Here is a 26000-nt window from a genome sequence, read left to right on the forward strand (position 1 = left end):
GAGATATTGGCCCTAAAATCATTTAACAAGTACAGGAACAGCTAACTAACTTGAGTGGAAGTCTGCTGGAGTAGTCTATAGCAGTGGTCCCCAACCTTTTTGTATCCGCGGACCGGTCAACGTTTAATAATTTGTCCCGCGGCCCGGGTGGGGGGTGGGGGGTGTCCTTTTTTTTTTTTTTCTTTGTCATGAAAAAGGGACGTTTTTGTCATGAAAAAGGGAGGTTTTTGTGGTTTGTGCACTAATTGTAAGTGTATATTGTGTTTTTTATGTTGATTTAGTAAAAAAAAAAAAAGTATTTATTTATTTATTTTCATTTTTTTTAAATAAAAATTAATAAAAAATTATTCTGCGGCCCGGTACCAATCGGGCCACGGCCCGGTGGTTGGGGACCACTGGTCTATAGTCATAAAGTAACAAGCAATTACACCTCTATTAAACTTAAATACCATAGATCAAATATATTTACTCCAGTAATATCATCAAAACTTACCTGACTGGATGAAGTCTTTGCGCTCATATATTAATGTGGTCTGTAGTGTGTAGCATGCTGGGAATTATCTGTGCATGTGATGGAAGAATGCACTGCACATGTGATGGAGGAAGGCACTGTGCAGGTTTGAAATTCAACTGAATTTGCATTAAATCAGGTTGTTTTAGCGAATAATCATGCTGCAAGATCTAGCATGTTGCATTCAATGTTTTTCCCCATTAGTTTCCCATTAATTCACATATATAGCTGTTAATTGCAAGGGAAAGTTTCCAACGTTGAATATTCCCGGAATTTTGCAACCCTAGTAACATATTGTTGTTCCTGCTTTGTTTACACAGGAAACATACGCTTGTGTAAGTCAGTGTGTTGGGGCGCCGGTCAGAGACAAATTTATTGGCAAAAATTATGCTGATTGTCCAAAATGTAGGCATTGGACAAAGTTGCGAAGCCGCACAAATTTCTCTGGTATTTGTTAAATTTGCAAATTGCAACATTGCAAATTCTTGGAGGCACTGCTTTTCCAAATTATACTTTGTTTTGTTTAATAAAATAAAATTACAGATCTAGCTTGGTTTTAGAGATGGCTCTTACTCAGTCCTGTTACCATACCCCCTTAGCTAGTCTCCTAGTCCACATACAGACCCAGACACAGATCTTTATTCATCACATGATATTCCAACAAGTGTGTTTTTGTGAAGAGAAAGACCTCATGAAAAGGGAGGACAGAAAGAAGAACACAACTGTTGTTGAGGACAAAGATGAGCAGAAGACAGTCGAGTGATTTTCATAACCAGAAATGAGGAAAGCAGGAATTCGGGAAGTGGAACTGAGGATCCATTGTTAAATGTTTGCAGCATCAGGAAACATTTGTGCAGCTGGCTGAAGATTCCTAGACGACTCGCTTTAACTGTCAATCACGTGTGCGCAGCACCGGAGCTCAAACTTGTAAAAGAAAGTCATCTTCCGGACGTTCTTCCCCAAGACTCTTTGGCAGGAAGTTATCCGTCTAGCGGACGTCATTTCATTAATGCGACTCTCCCGACTACGGCGTCCTCTACGCTCCCTTTCAACAACCATGTTGCTCCCCGGCATAATCAACACAATCAGAACACAATGACGCTGCACACAAGCACACACCATCTTCTTCCACCCGCACACGGGTAACTGCTGCCTCAGCAAATACCACATAGACACTAAAGATAGTAGAGGAAGCCAAAGTTGGGTGTGTACAAACTAGTAGTACTATTAGGGTTAGCGGGAAGATTTTTGGATTACAGATGGTGCTAGAATTTTGGTTTAGAGCTCAATTTATGGATAGGTTAAGGTTTAGGATCGTGTTTGGATTATGGATGTGCATCAGCCACCGATCAGTATAAAATGATTTCCTTGAAAAAGTACGTTATCGCCATTGCCAGTTAATGCCTTTCAAAGCCTATCACAAACACTTATCTCCTCTCGCTGATGTATTTTTATCATGTGCCCCAGTTGACAAGGTAGCAGCTAATGATGTATTTCCATACACAGTGTGGAGACGCTCCTTTAAAGGCCTACTGAAATGAGATTTTCTTATTCAAACGGGGATAGCAGGTCCATTCTATGTGTCATACTTGATCATTTCGCGATATCGCCATATTTTTGCTGAAACGATTTAGTAGAGAACATCGATGATAAAGTTTGCAACTTTTGGTCGCTAATAAAAAAGCCCTGCCTTTACCGGAAGTAAAGGCAGGGCTCACATCCTCACATTGTTTATAATGTGAGCCTCCAGCATCAAGAGCTATTCGGACTGAGAAAGCGACAATTTCCCCATTAATTTGAGCGAGGATGAAAGATTTATGGATAAGGATATTGATAGTGAAGGACTAGAAAAAAAAAAAAAAAAGTAAAAAAAAAAAAAAGGCAGTTGCATTGGGAGCGATTCAGACGTTTTTAGACACATTTACTTGGATAATTCCGGGAGATCCCTTTTCTTTCTATTGTGTTGCTAGTGTTCTAGTGAGTTAAATAGGAGGGTGTGTCCACGGGTGTGTTAAGGGAAGTCACGGCAGTTGAATAGACGGCGCAAGCTCCGCTGATCTCCGCTGATCTCCGATGATCTCCGCTGATCTCCGGTAAGAGGCGACTTTTTACCAAAATGTTCTCACCGAAACCTGCCGGTTGTCAAGTGGTCGGGAACCATGTTCGCTTGACCGCTCTGATCCATAGAGCTTCACCTCCGGGAATTTTAAACAAGGAAACACTGTGTGTTTGTGTGGCTAAAGGCTAGAGCTTTCCACCTACATCTTTCTACTTTGACTTCTCCATTATTAATTGAACAAATTGCAAAAGATTCAGCAACACAGATGTCCAATATACTGTCTAATTGCGCGATGAAAAGAGGCGGCTTTTAGCCGCAGGTGGTGCTGGCTAATATGTCCCTTCCAACCAATAACGTCACAAACATGCGTCATCATTCCGCGACGTTTTCAACAGGAAACTCCGCGGGAAATTTAAAATTGTAATTTAGTAAACTAAAAAGGCCGTATTGGCATGTGTTGCAATGTTAATATTTCATCATTGATATATAACCTATCAGACTTCGTGGTCGTTAGTAGTGGGTTTCAGTATGCCTTTAAGTTAACAATAATCACCTTCAATATGGCTAATAAACTGTATTTCTTAGTGTCTTAAGTAGAGCTGGGCCGATAAAACGATATCAATATATATCGGGGTGAACACATTCGATTTCAATATAAGATGTGTTCGATAAAATATTGGATATATTCACATTTTTTGTAAGAAACAAGAAATTATCAAGCAAGATTTGTTGCATGAAGTCACCCAGCTAAACAGAAAGTGTCACTGAGCAATGGGAGTGACAGTCAATCAGATAACAGTATCAACTATAAGGTTAGTTGTGCCGTCTTTCTGTCTCGCTGTTGATTTTTTTGCATGGAGTGAGAAGATAAACTGTGATATCTTGATATATCAGCTCAAAAGCAGAAACTTGTCTTTGGAATTGTTGCTTTGCTGCAAAACAAAGAGCTAGTCAGCAGTAGGCATGCTAATAGCTAAGCTAATGGCTAAGCTAGCAGCCAAACTGTAAACACCGAAAAATGTGTTTAGTAAAGTTTAAGACGTGTGGATGGAAACACATTACAGCAGAAAGTAAGCATGTATTAACAGAAATTTAACAAGTAGACCAATAAGAGTTAGAGAAAGGATAATATAACAATAACTGTTGGTGTGTCAGTATTGTCGCTGTCAGTATTGTCGCAGTCAGTACACGACACCTAGTAAGTCATATGAGTAATATATAGTTCATATAGACTCCAAGAAAAGGTCTTACATGACACAATTTGACAAGTTAATTTATTCTAATACTTGCTATTTTAAAGAACAACAAAGTACTGTAAATATTGTGCTGATATTGTTAAAATGTCAATAGCACACACCATGAATACAAAAATGTCTAATGAAGACATGAGATCGGCATCGTATTGGTATCAGCCGATCTGACTCATGGATGATCGGTATCGGAATCAGCAGCATAAATCCTTAATCGGATTAAGGGTTGGGTTTAAACTTGGGTTTAGCAGTGAGTCAAGTTGCGTTTGGATTTAAAGGTTACTGATTTGGTGGTAGGTTTTGGATTGAAGTATTAGGTTTCAGGTTTCTGCGATGAGGTGGCGACTTGTCCAGGGTGTACGCCGCCTTCCGCCTGATTGTAGCTGAGATAGGCACCAGCGCCCCCTGCGACCCAAAATGGAATAAACGGTAGAAAATGAGTGGATGGAAGTTTCAGGTAGGCTGTGGATTAGTGGTTAGGGTTGAGTAGGGATTAAGTTTAGGGTTGAGTTTGAATAAAGATTACAGTTGGGTGTGTACTTTGGGGTTAGTGAAAGGTATAGGGTTGGGTTTGGATTTATGGGTTACATTTAGAGTTTGAATAAATATTTATTGAGTATTTCATAGTCAGTTCCATATCGTAAAAGTAGCACATTATTAACATACATATAGCTAGACAACAATCAAGTGCTCATTTTTCACACAAAAAATGGTTAATCCCACCTCCTTTAAGTAATAACATCCGGTTTCCTCTTAACTGCATTAGATCACTGGATTTACATAACTTGATTTACTCAGATTAATGTGTTAACAATGCCTCAACATATCCGAAAGTATAATCATAGTCCCATTCAAAACAAGCCAGGTCCTCACTATACCAAACCAAAAATACTAGATTCGTACAATTTCTTAAAGCGCTAAATGTTTGAACAGTGTTTTCAAGCTCGTCACTCAGGCTGTTCCATATTTTCACCCCACTAGCTGAGACACAAAAACTTTTGCTTGAGGCAAGTGTCAAAACTTATTCATATTTTGCTGTTCCTCTTAGGTTGTACCCCCTTTCTCTTAGTTTTTTCCCTTAATCTAGGGTTGGCTGTGGATCTGGGTTTGGACTGGGTGAGGATTAGTTTTAGGGTTAGGTTGGATTTAGGGGATAAGGATAGGTTTAGTCTTGTGTTTGGGTAATGGTTTGGTAATGGGTTTGGGTTAAATTAGGGTTCTACTTTAGTATCCTTGACATTTGACTTGAACTGTTTGGGAACATCCTAGCACCATTTTGGATTGTGAAAAAGGTACAAATGGCAAACCTAAGTCCAATAATTTCAATTTTGTGATACATTATTGTAGACTGGACACAAATGAAGTCCTACGATTCATCTATTTGTGACTGAGTGGGACCTCCACCGATCATCTGTTGCCAGTTAAGTGTTTTGTTTAACTGTCTGCCATGTTATTGTTGTTTCATACATGTCATTGCCACAGTGATGAAACAACAAGCGTACATAAACAAAAAGAGAATAAAGAAAGGTGAGAAAAAAGGTTTGTACTCACAGTTTGTTGCTTGCCCTCACACAAACAAAGGGTTTAAATCCCAGCAGAGGCAGAAAAGTCAAAGAGTGGTTTTGTGCCAGCAGGAATGAAGAGGCTGGGATCTGCTTGACGAACATCCACGGCGACGGCAAGCTGAGGCACACTGAGACCGGGGGAGGGGGACGGCGGGGGTGAGGATGGAGGGAGAAGGCGGGCTATATAAACAGCTGCTTCACGCTTCCTGTTTCAGTGCTCTCAAAGCGTGTGCACCCTCCATCTTCTTCTCCTCTTTGCAAGAAGAACCCTTCCCGTCGGATCGTGTCCTTTATCGGAAAGACAAACTCACTCGTGAGGTGGGACGTAAACCGTGGCGAGCTCCTCCGTCAAGCGGGACGCCAACTTGTGTCTTTCCTATCATAAACAACACTTCGTCGAAAAGTACGAGGCAAACGTCTTTAATCCAAACGATGTGTAGGAAGGAATGTTGGCGCTTCGAGCTGAGGGAGTTCTGTTGTCCTCAAAAGGTCACACGCTTGTCACATGATGCGTGTTTACTTGTCACACTTCTGGACACAGCTTGCCGCTCAAACAAAATGTTGAAAAGCAACGTCTTGGGAGACGTCTTTGTTTTTTGGGCAAAGACGGAGAGCGTGATAACCCTATAGGTGGACATAACACATATATTGACATTGGGCAGGGTCTGGCTGCTCAGCAATATAACACATTCATCATCAATTATTGACAAACACGAATTGTGGATATCAGAGAGACGTTAAAGTTGTTCATACAATGTATTATACAGCAATGCTTCTTAACCATAAGTGGGCTGCCAGCGCTGCCGAGAGGGCAGGCTAAAATATCTCCTTCTCAGCTGTGGTTCGTATGGTACTCAGTTGTAATACACTTTTCTGCCACATGTGGCAGTAATGACAGTTTCAAACAAAGACAAGAAGTCTAAAGCTCAAGTCATAGAGAAGTGTCTTAAGACCAAAAATTATGACTAAAGTGGCAAAGTTGTATTTTCATTTTCACTTTCATTTGACAGTTTAGTTAAACACATGTATTAGTAATTTTGTTTATTTTAGCACCACATGACTATGTATATTTATTTTCCTCTCTTATGCATAGGATTGGGTATTGTTTGAATTCGAACGATTCCGATTCCGATTCTTTGTTTCGATTCAGATTCCTCACGATTCTTGATTCCGATTCTTTCTTAAAAAAAAAAAAAAATACATAAAAATGTAAAAAAAAAAGGCAGGGTCAAAAAAAAGTTTAGGATATTTTAAATGAGCTAGCTAACCTACAGTCTTTCTGAATGAAATAGTCTGACATTCTCCATCAATTTTAATTCTATTAACTTTTTATGAACTTTACTATAAATTTCTCACAGGGCAGTTTTCAACTAGAATATAAATATCAAATCTATGAACTTGAATATAAATATTATAAATTATGAATACATTTTCACAGGGGTACACTTTCCTCAAGAGAGCTTTATTTTTGAAAACCCCATGAAAACACATTTACACATATGTGTATGATGCTGCAGGTACTTAAACATGTTACCGTGCTCCCACTGATGGGCTAACCTTGTGCAGAAAAGCAAATAAACAATAAGAAACAACTTGCAAAACCCAGTCCAGATTAGCAGCAGGTACAGTATAAAATCAGAGACAGTTCTTCTTTAGGAATCCATTGTGGATTGAACTTTCACAGTATCATGTTAGACCCGCTCGACATCCATTGCTTTCCTCCTCTCTAAGGTTCTCATAGTCATCATTGTCACCGACGTCCCACTGGGTCATTATTGTCACCGATGTCCCACTGGGTGTGAGTTTTCCTTGCCCTTATGTGGGCCTACCGAGGATGTCGTGGTGGTTTGTGCAGCCCTTTGAGACACTAGTGATTTAGGGCTATATAAGTAAACATTGATTGATTGATTGATTGAAAATGACCATATCCGCCTTCTCAGGCAGGATGCATGAGCGTTCTGGAAAGAAAATGTCTCCTGCTGTGGAAAATACACGTTCGCTGGGTGTGGAAGAAGCTTGAACGCATAACTAGGCGAAAGCGAGACCTGACAGCAAAGGATAAGTATTTTGTTGACAGGACACGCATTTATTCGTACTCCAGGAACTCGGAGGTGCTTCATCATGTTCGACGTACACCCCCCTAAGCACGAAACAGTCCTGTCGCACGTGTTATACATTTCGCCGATATTTGATTTTCTTTTTTAGTAAAATAAAGCCACACTTTCGACCGTCGACACCCGCTATCCATGCTTGACTGACTCGCTCGGCTACATAGGCTTGGCTATGCTAACACTTCCGGCGGTGGGCGCTTCTTCGTTGGTGTTCAGCGGCTTCTTCTTCCGGGTTGGCGGACTTATTATTGTTTTCCGGTCGGCGGACTGGGTATCGAAACTAGGAATCGAAATTTAAACTTTTGAACGATTCCGGTTGGTGGGCGTGGTTGGGGGCGTGGTTAAGACTGGAAGTTTATATTTACAGCTGTTATGTGCGTAGTTTGGCACTGTACTCTCTAAAAGCCGTAGATGTTATTGTCACGTATGCATGATTGATTGATTGATAGAAAATGTTATTAGTAGATTGCACAGTACAGTACATATTCCGTACAATTGACCACTAAATGGTAACACCCGAATAAGTTTTTCAACTTGTTTTAGTCGGGGACTACGTTAATCAATTTATGGTACAAATATATATTATCAGCATAATACAGTCATCACTCAAGTTAATCATCATAGTATGTACATTGAATTATTTACAATCCGGGGGATGGGATAATGAGCTTTGGTTGATATCAGTACATCAGTCATCAAGAATTGCATCAACAGAGAAATGGACATTGAAACAGTGTAGGGTCTTACTTGGTAGGATATGTACAGCGAGCAGAGAACATAGTGTGTTCAGATAGCATAAGAACAAGTATATACATTAGAAATACACTTGATTATTTACATTAGGTTATTTACAATCCAGGGAGATGGGATGTGAATGGAGGAGGGTATTAGTAAAGGGTTGAAGTTGCCTGGAGGTGTTGCTTGGAGGTGTTGTGGTGCATGTACAGTAGATGGCAGTATTGTTCTGTTTAAGAGTGTCACAACATTGCTGTTTACGGCAGACGAACTGCTTTACGGTAGACGAAAACGTGACTGCTGTTATGTGTTGTTACCGCGCGGGGGGACGTTAATGAAACTGCCTAACAATAAAGCCACATAAGAAACCAAGAACTCGCCATTGATAATTCTAAAGTTATAATATAATTGGGCGGTCACGCTCTTTATATTGTGGGAAAGCGGACGTGAAAACAGGCTGTCCTCACTCAGGTCCACATGGAGCTGGAGGGGACATGGACTCCAGCTCCGCCTGAATTTAGGGAGATTTTCGGGAGAAAATTTGTCCCGGTAGGTTTTCGGGAGAGGCGCTGAATTTCGCGAGTCTCCCGGATAATCCGGGAGGGTTAACAAGTATGGCTAACGGCATTGTAACCGACTGTAAAGTAATTAGATTAGTTGTTACCAGTAAAAGTAATGGCGCTAATAATTCCGTTATTATATAGGGCCGTTATTACGAACACTAATCTAATCAGCCTGACCTAAGCCTATAAGGTTTATGTGTTGATAAAATAATCTTTGTGGTTAACACATGGTTTCATATTATTTACAAGGATGTAAATTGCATGTATGTTGGATATAATAATTGATTAAAAACAAGAGTAAGATTACTAATTCAACGTTAATTTCTGAGTGGGCAACGGGCCCCCCCGTAGTAAAAAAGTTGGGCCCTGAAATCAAAAAGGTTAAGGACCTCTGTTATACAGTTTTATAATGGCCCTCGATTCATTGTACAAATACAATTTTAAAAATTGGAAGACAGGGTTGAAATTGTACACCAAATGTGTGCATGTAAAATGTACGTAAATTAATGAATGAGGCCACTTCATATGAAATGTATTCCAAGCTGCTTCCCGCTCTGTCACTGATAAGAATACACTGACAAATATCCCCATGTACAGCGGACCCTCGATTTACGAACCCCTTATTTGATTTACAAACCACAGGCCAAATAAAACATTGTTTCTTGTACGAACCACGTCCCAAGAGTAAGAACATTTCATTCACCCATTTTGTGTCTGGCAGCACATCCAATGTGGGCGGGCTGATCGCTATCTGTGCTCATTTTCAGCTCAACAATGTTGCAGTTAGCTAATTCAGTATTACTTTGTGGGTTTTTTAGCCTTTTTACAACATGTTTTACTAGCTCAATATGAGACCCAAGAAAGCAATGAAAAAGCATTGAGTGCGGTTGGAAAAATTCAGGAATAGAACCAGCATCCACAGCATTGTAAAGCGCTACTTTCTCCCTCCTGCCGCACTACAAGAAGATTAACAATGAGCTAAAGTTGATTTTATGTTTTATTCCTAATCATCGCAGCAACCTGGCTGCTCAAGTTAAGTGTTGTGATTTCAAACCGAGTGCAGCCCAGTGCTAGTGACAGTGTGTGTGTGTGTGTGTGTGTGTGTGTGTGTGTGTGTGTGAGTGCGTGCATGTGCGTGCGTGTGCGTGCGTGTGCGTGCGTGTGCGTGTCGACAGGGTGGCTGCATTGGAGGACTACAGTTCAGCTAGTTTCTGATTTAGATTGTTGTGTTAATGCTGCTAATGTTAGCACGCAAACTTTTTATGCTAGCACTTTAGCTAATTTTGTGCTTTTTCAACCCATTAAAGGCCTACTGAAACCCACTACTACCGATCACACAGACTGATAGTTTGTATATCAATCATGAAATATTAACATTGCAACACATGCCAATACGGTCGTTTTAGTTCACTAAAATACAATTTTTAATTTCCCGCGGAGTTTCCTGTTGAAAACCTCGCAGACTGCTGACGCGTATGATGACGCATGTTTGTGACGTTATTGGTTGGAAGGGACATATTAGCCAGCACCACCTGCGGCTAAAAGCCGTCTCTTTTCATCGCGCAATTACACAGTATTCTGGACATCTGTGTTGCTGAATCTTTTGCAATTTTTTTCAATTAATAATGGAAAAGTCAAAGTAGAAAGATGAACGTGGGAAGCTTTAGCCTTTAGCCACACAAACACACAGTGTTTCCTTGTTTAAAATTCCCGGAGGTGAAGCTTTACAACGGATCAGAGCAGTCAAGCGAACATGGTTCCCGACCACTTGTCAACCAGCAGGTTTCGGTGAGAAAATTGTGGTAAAAAGTCGCCTCTTACCGGAGATCAGCGGAGCTTGCGCCGTCCATGCAACTGCCGTGACTTCCCTCAGAGACTGGCGTCAACACACCCGTGGACACACCCCTCTGACTATCAGGTACTATTTAACTCACTAAAACACTAGCAACACAATATAAAGATAAGGGATTTCCCAGAATTATCCTAGTAAATGTGTCTAAAAACATCTGAATCGCTGTTTCCTTGTTTAAAATTCCCGGAGGTGAAGCTTTACTATGGATCAGAGCGGTCAAGCGAACATGGTTCCCGACCACTTGTCAACCAGCAGGTTTCGGTGAGAAAATTGTGGTAAAAAGTCGCCTCTTACCGGGGATCAGCGGAGCTTGCGCCGTCCATGCAGCTGCCGTGACTTCCCTCAGAGACTGGCGTCAACACACCCGTGGACACACCCCTCCGACTATCAGGTACTATTTAACTCACTAAAACACTAGCAACACAATATAAGGATAAGGGATTTCCCAGAATTATCCTAGTAAATGTGTCTAAAAACATCTGAATCGATCCCAATACAATCGCCTTTTTTTTTTAACTTTATTTATTTTATTTTTTTTTCTAGTCCTTCACTATCAATATCCTCATCCACAAATCTTTCATCCTCGCTCAAATTAATGGGGAAATTATCTCTTTCTCAGTCCGAATAGCTCTTGATGCTGGAGGCTCACATTATAAACAATGTGAGGATGTGAGGAGCCCTCACCCTTGTGACGTCATCGTCTGCAACTTCCGGTAAAGGCAGGGCTTTTTTATCAGCGACCAAAAGTTGCGAACATTATTGTCGATGTTCTCTACTAAATCCTTTCAGTAAAAATACGGCAATATCGCGAAATAATCAAGTATGACACATAGAATGGACCTGCTATCCCTGTTTAAATAAGAAAATCTCATTTCAGTAGACTTTTAATCATAGATTTTGTTACTTGGTGTCATCTTAGAAGTATGCTTGCTGTTCCCTTGTTTACCATGCTAATGTTTCATGCTATCTGGTTGTATCTGCTGCTTTAATGTCTTTATCTGGTTGTATCTGCTGCTTTAATGTCTTTAATGTCCTCTGTGTTCTTTGATGTTTGATGTTTCCCTCTTACACACATGGAAGAGGGATGTGTACTATGGCTATGAGCTGTTGTTGTTTTTTTTTTTGTTTTTGTTTTTGTTTTTTCCCTTGGCCTGCACCCCCACTCCAGGGCCTAGGCTAAGACCGATTTTTAAATTTTATTTTAATCTTCTATTTTTTTCTTCCACCACCCCCCTTGTTTACCTGTATGTCATCTTTTTTGTAAGGGGCGCTGGAAGCCGGCAGACCCGTCAGCGATCCTGTTCTGTCTCCCTGTAATGTTTGTCTGATCTTGAATGGGATTGTGCTGAAAATTGTAATTTTCCTGAAGGAACTCTCCTGACGGAATAAATAAAGTACTATCTATCTATCTATCTATCTATCATTTTCGCTAATTTCGTTATTTAACCTTATATTCATGAATACCGTTATTTGGCGCCATCGTAAAAGTATCGTAGCTTTTCACCTGTGAGCATGGTAATGTTAGCATTGTAACGGTCAATGCAAACCCATCCATCCATTTTCTACCGCTCATTCCTTTTTAGGGGTCGCGGGGGGCGCTGGCGCCTATCTCAGCTACAATCGGGCGGAAGGCGGGGTACACCCTGGACGAGTCGCCACCTCATCACAGGGCCAACACATATAGACAGATAACATTCACACTCACATTCACACACTAGGGCCAATTTAGTGTTGCCAATCAACCTATCCCCAGGTGCATGTCTTTGGAAGTGGGAGGAAGCCGGAGTACCCGGAGGGAACCCACGCATTCACGGGGAGAACATGCAAACTCCACACAGAAAGATCTCGAGCCTGGGATTGAATTCAGGACTGCAGGTCCCTGCAACACATGCCAATACGGCCATCTTATTTTACTAAATTACAATTTTAAATTTCCCGCTGAGTTTCCTGTTGAAAACGTTGCGGAATGACGACGCGTATGATGACGCATGTTTGTGACGTTATTGGTTGTAAGGGACATATTAGCCCAGCACCACTTGTGGCTAAAAGTCGTCTCTTTTCATCGCGCAATTACACGGTATTGCTGAATATTTTGCAATTTGTTCAACTAATAATGGAGAAGTCAAAGTAGAAAGATGTAGATGGAAAGCTCTAGCCTTTAGCCACACAAACATACGGTGTTTCCTTGTTTAAAATTCCCGGAGGTGAAGCTTTACTATGGATCAGAGCGGTCAAGCGAACATGGATCCCGACCACTTGTCAACCGGCAGGTTTTGGTGAGAAAATTGTGGTAAAAAGTCGCCTCTTACCGGAGATCAGCGGAGCTTGCGCCGTCCATGCAGCTGCCGTGACTTCCCTCAGAGACTGGCGTCAACACACCCGTGGACACACCCCTCCGACTTTCAGGTACTATTTAACTCACTAAAACACTAGCAACACAATAGAAAGATAAGAGATTTCCCAGAATTATCCTAGTAAATGTGTCTAAAAATATCTGAATCGCTCCCAATGCAGTCACCTTTTTTTTAATTTACTTTATTTATTTATTTTTTCCAGTCCTTCACTATCAATATCCTCATCCACGAATCTTTCATCCTTGCTCAAATTAATGGGGAAATGGTCGTTTTCTCAGTCCGAATAGCTCTTGATGCTGGAGGCTCACATTATAAACAATGTGAAGATGTGAGGAGCCCAACAACCCGTGACGTCATCGTCTGCAACTTCCGGTAAAGGCAGGGCTTTTTTATTAGCGACCAAAAGTTGGGAAATTTATTGTCGATGTTCTCTACTAAATCCTTTCAGCAAAAATATGGCAATATCGCGAAATAATCAAGTATGACACATAGAATGGACCTGCTATCCCCGTTTAAATAAGAAAATCTCATTTCAGTAGGCTTTTAATCATAGATTTTGTCCCACTCTCCCTTGTGGAGGGGGTCCGGTCCAATCCGGTGGCCAAGTACTGCTCGCCTGTGTATCGGCTGGGGACATCTCTGCGCTGCTGACCCGCCTCCGCTTGGGATGGTTTCCTGCTGGCTCCGCTGTGAACGGGACTCTCGCTGCTGTGTTGGATCCGCTTTGGACTGGACTCTTGCGACTGTGTTGGATCCATTATGGATTGAACTTTCACAGTATCATGTTAGACCCGCTCGACATCCATTGCTTTCCTCCTCTCCAAGGTTCTCATAGTCATCATTGTCACCGGCGTCCCACTGGGTGTGAGTTTTCCTTGCACTTATGTGGGCCTACCGAGGATGTCGTAGTGGTTTGTGCAGCCCTTTGAGACACTAGTGATTTAGGGCTATATAAGTAAACATTAATTGATTGATTGATTGATTACTTGGTGCCTTTTTGGAAGTATGCTGGCTGATCCCTTGTTTACCATGCTAATGTTTCATGCTATAATTTTCGCAAATTTCGTACTTTGACCTTATAATCATGAATTCCGTTATTTGGCGCCATCGTAAAAGTATCGTAGCGTTTCCCCTGTGAGCATGGTAATGTTAGCATTATAACGTTCCATGCTAGCATTTTTGCTAATTTTGTACGTTTCTACTAAATAATGATGGATTTTGTTTCTTGGTGCTATCTTAGAATTACCTTAGTTGTTCCCGTTATCATGCAGATATTATCATGCTAAAACATATTTGCTAACATTTTAACTAACTATGTACTTTTCAATCAAATATACATGGATTTCGTGTCTTGCGCCATCTTAGAAGTATGCTAAATGTTCCCCCGTTTGCATGCTAATTTTGTGTACTAGCATTTTAGCTGATTTTATACATTTAGAGCTAATAAATATGGATTCTGTAATTTTGCACACGCTTTAAAATATTCTAAAACTTCTAGCTATAGCATGATTTAGCATTTCAAGATGTATACTACATTTCTGTACAGCTTCTGCTCTTCACCTTTCAAACCTTCCATCCATCCATTTTCTACCGCTTGTCCCTTTCGGGGTCGTGTTGGAGCCTATCTCAGCTGCATTCGGGCAGAAGGCGGGGTACACCGTGGACAAGTCGCCAACTTATTGCAGGGCCAAAACAGATAAATAGACAACTTTCACACTCACATTTACACACTCGGGCCAATTTAGTGTTGCCAATCAACCGGAGTACCCAGACGGAACCCACGCAGTCACGGGCAGAACATGCAAACTCCATACAGAAAGATGCCGAGTTCTGGATTGAACTCAGGACTACTCAAGACCTTTGTATTGTGAAGCACATGCACAAACCCCTGTTCCACCGTGCTGCCTACCTTTCAAACCATTTTTAACAATTTTAACCTTCAAACCATTCCTTTCCTTTACTAGAATTTCAGTTCAGCGTCAGCTTGTCAACATTCAAACCATTTTCACATTCATTCTACATTCCATCAGCATTTCAGTTCAGCTTCAGCATTGGAGCATTTACACGCAATTTCTACAGAAATTGCTTCATCTAGTTATGAAAAAGATGTTTGCTTGATATACAGTACTGTAAAGCGCATTATATTGTGTTGAAAGTGTACAAAACGTAACTAAAATATATCAGTCTTATTTACATTATTTTTCATGAAAAACATTGCTTCAAAATTCCATCTGTTCATGAACCCTGTTCAAAACCCAATTCAATTTATAATTCAAGGTTCCACTTCTCCCGTAGTGTGAAGTGTTAGCTTGTGCCTGGCTTGCAAACTGTTGTATGGGGTTCAAATCCCGTCCAGAGATGTGTCTGTAAGATTTACAAACGTTTTACTTTGTACTAAAAACATAAATTATTAAACCGTTTATTTTTCGTTACTTTTGGAACAAAACCTGCATCAAATTAAATGCACATTTAATTAAAAAAAAAATACAAAACGCGTTTCACATTAATGTGTAAAAAATGTTATGCGGGGCCCCAATTTATGATGACGTCATTGAGTCGAACGTTAATTAAGAAGTGGATACACTTAAATAATTATTTCACAATAAGAGTAACTTTGTAAACACTGAGCTGTAGAATTTTATTCTGAAATCCCCCAGGAAGTATACCTTCTGTTTTTTCTTCTGTTTTTATTTTGTATTTACTTTGGAGGGCGAAGTGAGAACTCTAAACACTTAAGTGTTAAGTGCGCATTTTACTTTTTACTCCACGAAACAGTGTGACCTAAACTGAATTCTCACAAATACCCAGAGGTGGGGCCAAGTCATTGTTTTACAAGTCACAAGTAAGTCTCAAGTCTTTGCCCTCGAGTCTCGAGTCAAGTCCCAAGTCAAGACAGCCAAGTCCCGAGTCAAGTCCATAGTCGAGATTGAAAAGTCTCAAGTCAAGTCCCAAGTCCTGCATTTTGAGTTTCGAGTCATTTCAAGTCCTTTCAACCACAGACTAATATATTTACACAGATTGTGTATGCTTTTAAAACGCTGTATGTATTTATTATTAAAATAAAAATCGTGCTGACATTGCTCTTCATAATAGAACTATTAACCAGTTATTTTAAAAATTTAACTCATTCCTTTACAGAATGAACACATTTGAAAAAAACAAGTGCAACTGTACTTATTTGCACAAAAGGTGTTAACATTGTATTTCCATGGCATATTGCATTGTAACTAGTTCCATAGCAGCTTCTATCCTGTTCTTACCTTATCTCATTGATCTCATCTCATACTGTATGTGTGTTGATGTGTGCGTACACATGAAAAACATAACTACATGAAAATAACAAGGAACAGAGTTGTAGTTTTTAGATTTCACGGCCCTATGGAATATGTACACATATTCTTAATATAGTATACATTTTAACTGACCTTTATTTGACTATGTTTGTCTTTTTGTAGGTGGCTAAAATATGCGGTGCTGCTGACCACCGTATAACATTACGTTACCATGTGTGATACATTGACTAACATAACATTATGTGTAGGTACCTCATGAACCCTGCTTAAAAAAAAATCACTTGACAAAAAGTATGAATAAGGTAGCGAACTGCAGTGGAGGCAACAGATTGTCGTGTTTGCAATGACGTTATAACCATAGACATATTATAAGTAGATGCAGCATTGGCTGCTGTGACGTGAGCAATTTGGCCGCCATCTTAAAGTGGTGATGAGGAGCCGGCAAGCGGCCTAAACTGACAGTTGACAGGTAGCAAACAAAGAAGCTGGGCTGGTGTTTAGCGTTTTCCTGCTTTAATGAGCGGACTGTTGAAAATAGGAATCGGGGGATTACTTTTCACAAGTAAGATTGAACATTAACATGGTTGTCCATCCATCCATCCATTTTCTACCGCTTATTCCCTTTCGGGGTTGCGGGGGGCGCTGGCGCCTATCTCAGGTATAACATGGTTGTATTTTGTGAAAATAATATTACCACAGAGTTGAGAAGGAACAAAGATCTTCAATTTGTATGTGAAAATCACAAAGAAATCTTCTGGGGGAGGATGACGCCCCTGCAGGTATTTGGTTTACAAACTTTCAGCCCCACCTAAAACAAAATTCACCAGCCGCCACTGATTATGATGCATTCTCATTTTAGGCAAAGTATAAGACAATACTTTCTTAACAGTATAATTGTGACCAGGAATAAGTCTTCAAGTAACAATATTCAAATACTAACATTGTTGGGTAAGACAGAATTTGCTTTTATTCTGAATCCAGTGAAACAGATTTGTGGTTTTAGCTGATATTTATATAAAGACTTTCAGGTGTTTATATATGTTTATGTTTAAGTATTTTGCAGACGCTTTTATCCGAAGCAACATACATGAAAAATACATATAAAACCATCACTGTAAACATGATATTTTAAGGGAAGAATGTAATACAAAATATTAATACAAAGTGTCAAGACAGAATAAACTCTCTGCTGTTGCAGCAACAGAGATACAGTCTATAAGATATATAGATATCTTATGTATTTATACATTGTTTATGTAGGATATATGCATGTATATACAACCTAATCATATTGTTTCTTCACCTTAAAAATAGCTGACCGTTTTTCCCCCCTTTTTCCCCAGTTTTGATCTTGGACGTCTGCTCACTTATAGCATATAAGAATATTCCACTACTGTTAAGCAAACAATGAACACACCAAAAAATGTGTCTTTTATCATAGTTACACGTATGAAAAAAAAAAGCCCGTGAATATCAGTGGTATTCAGTGAGGTAAAATGAATTAAATGTGCTGACAGTTCATTGCTCCTGCCAAATGAATTGCACTGAGTGCAGGGGGATCACCACTCCAAGATGGCGGCCACGCCTCACGTCAGCGCCAGTAGCGTTCGATGCTGTGTACCCTTATAAGATGTTTATTTTCGTAACGTTAGCAGGGAGTTTACAGCCTCACTGATTTAACTAAACAGCAAATAAAAGTTACGTTACTCATCCAATAAATGTTAACTCACATTCAAAACTTACCCTTCTTTGTGCATTTTCAAATGTCGAACGAAGTTGGAAGTTGTTGCGTCTCTGTCTGTAATCTTCGAACGAACCGCATGCTTTGCATACTGGAATTCGTTTTTTGTTGACCAAGTCGTAGTTTTAATACCCGAACGAAACAATTTTTGGCATCATTTTTCCTCATTGGCGTGTTGTATGAGAGCTCTTCTTCGAGGTTTTCATGCAATTTGATTGGCTGAATACTGTGTGACGAAAATAACGTGGATTTAATTTGATTGGCTGTTGTTCTGACAGGTAGCGCACAGGCTGTCATCGCACACGCTCTGACAGACACGGACAGATACGGAGCGCTCCTGAATAACTTTTTAATCGTTGGGTTGTGGGGAAATTAGCAAGTCATGTCAAGTCAAGTCAAGTCTAAAGTCATCAAATTCATGACTCGAGTCTGACTCGAGTCCAAGTCATGTGACTCGAGTCCACACCTCTGCAAATACCAGTGTATTCCAGGTAACTAGACACCATTTTGCTAATTAAAGGTTGTCAATTAACATGAACTGTAATTGTTGTTAGTACACCTGCTAGATGTATTTGATAAGGACTGTCTCATTTCACACTTTGAATTGAATGTACTGCAAATGCTTCAATCTCCACAATATTCACACATACACAATCTAACACTCGTGTGTGAAATATAACTTACTCATATTGTCACTCAAATGTCGAAAAACGAACAGTTTGGATGGAGGAATTAACAATCTGTTTCGGCACCTGTTAACATTTAGCTAAGAATGAGCTTTCTGATAAGTCACTTCCTGTTGTTGCTTATTGGCTCATCACTGACATATGAATCCTAGTGGCCACAAATGTGATATACAAATAAAAACAAATTTGTATCAATAAACGTGTATTTGTAAATATATTTTTAAGATTTGAAAATATATACAAATAAAATGTATAAATATAAAAATGTGACATACAAATTAATTAAGAATTTGTATATATTAATGTGTATTTTTAAATATTTTTTTGAGATTTGAATATGAATATGCTTGATTTTGTATTTGTATTAAATTTGCTTATGTAGATCACTTTTTTGCTTTTGTGTCGATTAGACATTCCTCCCACAAACCAGATGCACAAATAAATGTGACCTACACACTCTGTTGAACAACCAGCAGAGGGCACTGCAGCCTGATAAGCGATCAGTATCTACATCGGGACAAGGTCATTAAAGGCATGAATACAATAAAATAAGCAGCTAGCGCGGTCTTTCAGATTAACTGGATACATTAGCATTAGCTAATACAACACTAATGTTAGCTAGCTCAGGTCCATTGTGCATTCTCTCTGTAAAAATGTGTATTGTTTTTGTGCAGAGAACTCCGGGCATTTTGCATATAATGCATATATTGCTCTGTGACCCGGACCGCTCTGGCTGCAGTGACCTCTGCTGGTTGTTCAAGGGAGTGTGTAGGTCACATTTATTTGTGCATCTGGTTTGTGGGAGGAATATCTCATCGACACAAAAGCAAAAAAAGCGATCCACATATGCAAATAAAAATACAAAATCAAGCATGTTTATATTCAACTCTCAAAAATATATCTACTAATACATGTTGTATACAAATTATTGAATTATTTGTATGTCACAATTTCATATTTTTAAATTTTATTCGTACACATTTCAAATCTCAAAAATATATTAACAAATATGTGTTTATTTAAACAATTTTTTTATGTATATGTATATCACATTTGTATTTGTATATTTATTACTATATGCATATGTACTAATATCATATAGCTATATACCTGTATAGGTTGATGGGAGACGATTCTACTTCCATATTTGGACACCCCTGACTTCCACGGACACGCACTTCTGCTGTCAGCCTGTACTTTCATTTTTTGGTTTTATAATAGCCACAGTTTGATCCTAAAAGAACTTCACATGATTTCCTATGGGGGGGTTTTGAAATCAGAACTTGAAAGTCAACCAGTCTGATGAAAGGGATTGTGTGAAACGCGGCCTAATAGAAATAAAAAACCTGCTGGCACCTTGCTCAAGGGCACGGCGGCAGCAGTGAGGAAGCGAACCAGCAACCTGATCCCATAGTCCGCATTTGTGGTTCTTGGCTGGGCTTCCAACTGACACCTTCTCGTAGCCAAGTCAAGTCGCTACCGCCCCCCAGTGACACCTCGCGGGACTTGAACCTCCCTCCCCTTTAAAAAAGCGCCTCCAACGTACACGTGACGAAATGTTGCATCATCACTGGTGGGACCGATCACCTTTGTTTACGTGTTCTTTTACACGCACGCGCAAAGAACATTTGTTAAAAGTTAAGTTTTATTGTAAGTCCTTATGAGGTCCTAGAATAGAATCCGGGCCTCGGGCGTGTTGTGGTCCAGACCTCCAGACTCTTCCAATTGAATCCAATGTTCTGGAATGTTTGCTGTTCCCACAGCTTGTTGTCTCTGGTCTCCCCCTCAAACAATGGAGTAATAGTCACTTTAAGGGGAAAAAAAACAACTTACTTTTCATCATCTATTTTCACCAAGTACCACCTCAGAAAAAAAAACACCACCATAATGACCAATGTTAAAATAGCGTGGTAGGCCTAAGTATTCATTAAAAACAAGGCAAGGGTTTTATTTAACAAGTATATGTAATATTTGTGGCACTATAACATTATACACAGTTTGAACAGTAACACTGTGTTTGAATATTTCCTTAAGTGGTTATTTGGCATACCACTAGAGGGAGCCAGTTTGAGAATCAGTGGTCTGAATGAAACTAAAAAAAATAACATCATTGGGCTCATTGACTAGAGCTGCACGTTTCATATTCCACTCTGTACTGCTGTTTCTCCTTTTTTTAAGTATATTTGCAAACTATTATGGGTTGGTACATGTCCCTCACAATACCAAGGTCAATCCTGAGATCAATCCCTGGCTCGGGATCGTTTTGTGTGGAGTTTGCAGGTTCTCCCCGTGACTGTGTGGGTACCCTCCGGGTACTCCGGCTTCCTCCCACCTCCAAAAACATGCACCTGGGGATAAGTTGATTGGCAACACCAAATTGGCCCTAGTGTGTGGGTGTGTGTGTTCTGAAGGTTTGCATGTTTGTGTAATTGTTCCTTTAAGTTCTACAGTTTGGAGATAATTTATGTTATGGGATTATTGTTATTATTTATTTATATTTACTACGTGTCGTTTGGGAAGCTGAAATGTGTATTTTCAAGTTGTTTAATCGTTGCTATGGTTATGGTTGCTACGGTTACGGGCAGTTCCGTTTCGGCCAGCTGGTAGAAAAAAAGTGTTAAAAGAGTTCCGGCACTAACAGGCAGTGCAGCGTCAGCAGTACTACATGGAAGACAGTTTAACACGATTGCAGATCGGAGAAAGAACCACAGTAAGAGTATTATTTCAGTGTGTATGAATGTAATTAATATCTGGTTATTGTTAGTAAATTGTTAAACTGTATAAGCCGTCTCCTCTCACTCTCTCTTAAGATTAGATTCTTGCATAAATAGTATAATTCGAGTCATCCCCCTAAGGTAAAATTACAGTCCTTCACAGGCTCCCGTACAATGTGAATGTGAGTGTGAATGTTGTCTATCTGTATTGGCCCTGCGATGAGATGGCGACTTGTCATGGGTGTACCCCGCCTTCCGCCCCGAATGCAGCTGAGATAGGCTCCAGCACCCCCCGCGACTCCAAAAGGGAAAAGCGGTAGAAAAATGGATGGATGTATAATCTGGCAAATGGTGGCTGACCATTACAAAACCCCAACAGTATCAGTGCCGTGTCCATACAGGTAGTGAGTGTGCCATACACTCACATAGGTGTAACATACCCATCACTAGTAGAAGTATAAAAACATTTTTTTTTCTTTCCTCATTTTATAATTGTTGCAGAGCCAAACGACAATAAACGGGTCAGTAAAAACTTTATTAGCAAACCAGAAGGCCAAACACAGCGAAGCATCACTACATGTGACACGCCCACATTCACAGGACACTGCATGACATATACATATATATGTAAATATATATTTAGATATTAAATATCAACTCTAATAGACCTTTGTTATGTTAGCAGCAGCCTAGCTCATGCAATCATTGCACTGTAGCGCCACCTAGTGCTTAGCAAACACAGCAACAAGAAGCAAAAAAGCCCCAGTGTACCCTTTTTGACAATCATTATTATTATTATTTTGGACCTGAATTAGATTCTCCTGACGGAGATTTGACGATCAACTGAAGGTGGCTGGCGTGTCAGTGACTTACAGCTTCGTGGGACCTAAAACCAATAACTCAGTACTAGGATGGCGTTTAGGCACGGTTAGCGCTAATGCTAAACTTGGTGGTGTGTGTGTGTGTGTGTTACATTCCATGTCCTGCAGACACTAAATATGATTTCATTCACCATGGAAACGACGTCAAACATTCATTAAGAGATGCTGCCCCCTGGTGGGCAGCTTGCGGTTACCTAGGCAACCACCCACTGCAGGACGCTGGTGTCTTTACCGCCTGTAGAGAGGATGCGGCTGTCGTTGTGCAGGAAGGCGACGCTGGTCACGTGACTGCTGTGGCCACCGTACCCGTGACCCGGGGCCTGCGAGGGAGAGGGGGTGGAGACCGTTAGCAGCATAGTCCGAAATCTTGCTTAACACGTTAGCGGGGACAGACACCCACCCTGGGCTGGGAGCACGGGAAGGAAAACAGGTGCACTTTGCCAAAATCATCAGCCGATGCCAGCAGGGAGCAGTCATGTGACCTGCACACGCCGTTGATGTCCGTGCCGTCTGCGCCGTCGGGCCAGATCCCTGACAAACGCCCAGTGAGACTCCAAATAAAAATACGTCTTGGAATGAAGAAGTCGTGAGTTATCCAGACGTACCGAAGGTGTTGAAGCTCAAAGTGCACGTGTAAGTGGCCCACTTGAGGTTGCGCACGGCGTCCATGTTGGTCACATGTTTGCCACTGGGCGCCTCCCCTGGACAAAAGAGCTGGATTACAAAACGTTCACGAACACGGAGGACGTGCGCAACTGTCTGGTAACTCACAGAAAAGGATCTCGTAGTCCCCTGAGTTGGTGACCAGGTTCTTGCTGTCTGTGGACCAGTCCACGTGGGTCACAAAGCTGGAGTGGCCCTGAGGAGAACCAGAGTGGACCACATTGTCAGTCAGCACCATTTCTTTATTGAATTTTTTACATATACTATTAATCACATGTTAAATGTTTCCCCCAAACAAGTAACCCCCAAAAAATTATTTAAAAAATAAAATAATTAAAAAAAAGCATGTATTTTTATAAAGCGCACTTAAAACTCTTTCATTTCTTCAAAAATTGGACAGTGCGCCTTATAGTCCGGTGCGCCTAATGTACGTATTAATTATGGTTGTGCTTCCCGACCTCAAAGCAATTTTATTTAATACATGGTGTAATGATAAGTGTGACCATTAGATGGCAGTCACACATAAGCGATATGCGTGAACTGCAGGTTGACCGACACCTGTTCAATAATTGACGCTAGCAAGTACCCGTAAGCAAGCAACACCAAAACTTTGATGTTTCATTGAGAATATAAAACATTACACACGGCGCTACAAAATCTGTCAAAATGTTTTAGGACGACTTTGGTAAGCTATGATGCCGCACCGCTTGATGGATTGTCGGAGCATTATGTCTACCATAGCCAGACGTATTGTGCTTCAACATACTGGTATTATTATGGTGTGTGTATAAGGACCCCAAAATGACACCTCTTAAGGCAGTGGTCCCCAACCACCGGGCCGTGGCCCGATTGGTACCGGGCCGCAGAAGAATTTTTTGTTAATTTTTATTTAAGAAAAAAAAAATAATAATAAATTGTTTTTATTTTTTATTAAATCAACATAAAAAACACAATATACACTTACAATTAGTGCACCAACCACAAAAAACTCCCTTTTTCATGACAAAAACGTCCCTTTTTCATGACAAAGGAAAAAAAAAAAAAAAAAAAAAAAAAAGGTTGGTAACTGGAATAAATAATGAGACTCTTTGAATTTCTGTAATTTCATAATATATTTTCACGTGGCTTTTTATTTTTAGAAAAAATATATATATTTGGCAAAGCAATAATTGGTTAATAATTAAAACAAACATGCCTATTTCGCAAGCAAATATTTTTTAGCTTACCTCATTATTAACTACCCTGTCTGCAACTGAAGTGGGTTGTTTGGGTGGATCTTTCCTCTCGATGTCTACGACAGTTGTTGATGTAAACAAAGGATGAAGTCCGTAAGGTTTGCTCACTCTAGGTTGACATCCAAAAGCACCAGCTCGTGAAATGTTTGTTTTCCTTGCTTCAAATTATTTCATATGTTTTTGGCGTTTCGCATGTACTTCCAAAGCCTTGAAACCTCGTGATCCATAGTCAATATTATCATGACACCACGCGCACAAAACTTTTCCGGGACGATCGATTTTCCGAATAAAATTGCAGAACAAAGTCGTAACTTCCTTCTTCCCAACACGATCAGTGATTTCCCTTTCCATCCAGTCCCATCGAAACTTATTTTTTGACATGTTTATCAATTTCTTTTACTCGTGAAGCGTCCTTTCTCTTGAGAACCGACAACGTTTACATTTGGAAAATGGTGGTAATAACGTCATCATTCATAACAGATGTCCTGATTGGTCACAAGGAACATATCGACCAATCAACTATGGCGTAACATTATATTAGGCCGTAGTTGATTGGTCGACATTTTTTTTCCCCCCGAGATTAAAAAAGACGGAATTCCCACTTTTTTTCCCCCGAGATTAAAAAAGACGAAATTCCCACTTTAGACGGAAAAATCACATGCCTATGTAATCCAGTGTGCCCTATGGTATGAAAAATGCGGTAATTTGCCTTGTGTGTGCAGCAGGGACGTGCACGATCATAGAGGGGCAGGGGCTCGAAGTCAAAAAAGGGCAGGAATTTTTCTTTTGGTCCTTTACACAATATGGAAATTAATGTATAAAATTAAATTTGCTAATAGGAAGCTAACTACTTAGCTGTGTGTCCTTTGTAGATAAAAGAGTGATTGCCATTTCTTTTGTGTCAACAAATTATTGTCATAATGAGTTAATGCACATTATCATAGGCTTTGAAGACATGAAAAGCAACAAAATACTGGTTTATTATTAGGCTATTTATTGTTAAAGATAAGCACTTTAATATTGAACATTGAACAATGCAACATGAACTTCGAAAAAAAAAAAAAAATACTAAAATGGAAAAAACTTCAATGTGAAAAACTGTCCTTCTTCCCTTAACTTGATGAAAACACCATCAAGTTGTAACTTATGGTCTTTCTCACTTAATGCTTAGACTAAACAACTGAAACGCAATACAACTTTATATCTAAACCTCTACTAAACCTCTAAATGTGATCCGCCGTAAACACAGTGCATTTTATTTTGAAAATTAACCCGGTGTTTTATTTTGTACACTACTTCCTGTCCCGCACGATCCGCTCTACTCTGTGCGGAATTGATGTGCCGTGCTCAATTGATGCGCTGTGCTCCGACGTCCGGCAAAAACAGAAGCTGATACATTGAATAATAGAATAATACATCATTTTTCTGAAATATTACCCATATTAGAGGCTGAATAAGTGGACGGTGACTAGACCATAACTCACAGGTTCAAGTTGCTCCACTGTCACGTCTCCTCAGGCCGCAGTTGGCTCTCTATACTCTCTCTCTCTCACTCACTCGCCCTCTCTCTCTCTCTGGCGGAAGTGCAGGCTCAAACAACCCGGTATTACAAGAAAACGTGGAGTTTTTGTACCGCGTTTTTTTTGTTTTGTTTTGTTACATCCCTAACAGGAATTTATGAATGTTGTTTAAAGAAAAAACAAACAAACAAACAAACAAAAACAAAACACACACACAGGCAGAGGGCACTTCTTAAGACGAGGCAAAAAAGGGCTGGGGCTCAAGCA

The 26000-nt window shown here is 40.1% G+C and overlaps 2 protein-coding genes across 3 annotated transcripts in view; both read right to left on the bottom strand.

The window, feature by feature from the left end:
• Nucleotides 1-5786, bottom strand: part of gpr4 (G protein-coupled receptor 4) — a 62262-nt gene extending 56476 nt beyond the window's left edge. For both annotated transcript variants that reach the window (XM_061877621.1, XM_061877622.1), the window contains exon 1: nucleotides 5372-5786. The gene's annotated coding sequence lies outside the window, so the exon portion shown is untranslated. The remainder of the gene's footprint in view (nucleotides 1-5371) is intronic.
• Nucleotides 5787-21950: 16164 nt separating this feature from the next.
• The window catches only part of eml2 (EMAP like 2), a 54178-nt gene continuing 50128 nt past the window's right edge, over nucleotides 21951-26000 (bottom strand). Inside the window, exons 19-22 of the mRNA XM_061877624.1 lie at nucleotides 23087-23174; nucleotides 22921-23016; nucleotides 22716-22846; nucleotides 21951-22635 (exon numbers count right to left, since the gene is read on the bottom strand). Of these exons, the coding sequence (XP_061733608.1) occupies nucleotides 22510-22635; nucleotides 22716-22846; nucleotides 22921-23016; nucleotides 23087-23174 (441 nt within the window). The 3' untranslated portion in view covers nucleotides 21951-22509. The remainder of the gene's footprint in view (nucleotides 22636-22715; nucleotides 22847-22920; nucleotides 23017-23086; nucleotides 23175-26000) is intronic.

The sequence above is a fragment of the Nerophis ophidion genome, linkage group LG18, assembly GCF_033978795.1.
Source record: "Nerophis ophidion isolate RoL-2023_Sa linkage group LG18, RoL_Noph_v1.0, whole genome shotgun sequence".
In the NCBI taxonomy this organism is placed as follows: Eukaryota; Metazoa; Chordata; class Actinopteri; order Syngnathiformes; family Syngnathidae; genus Nerophis; species Nerophis ophidion.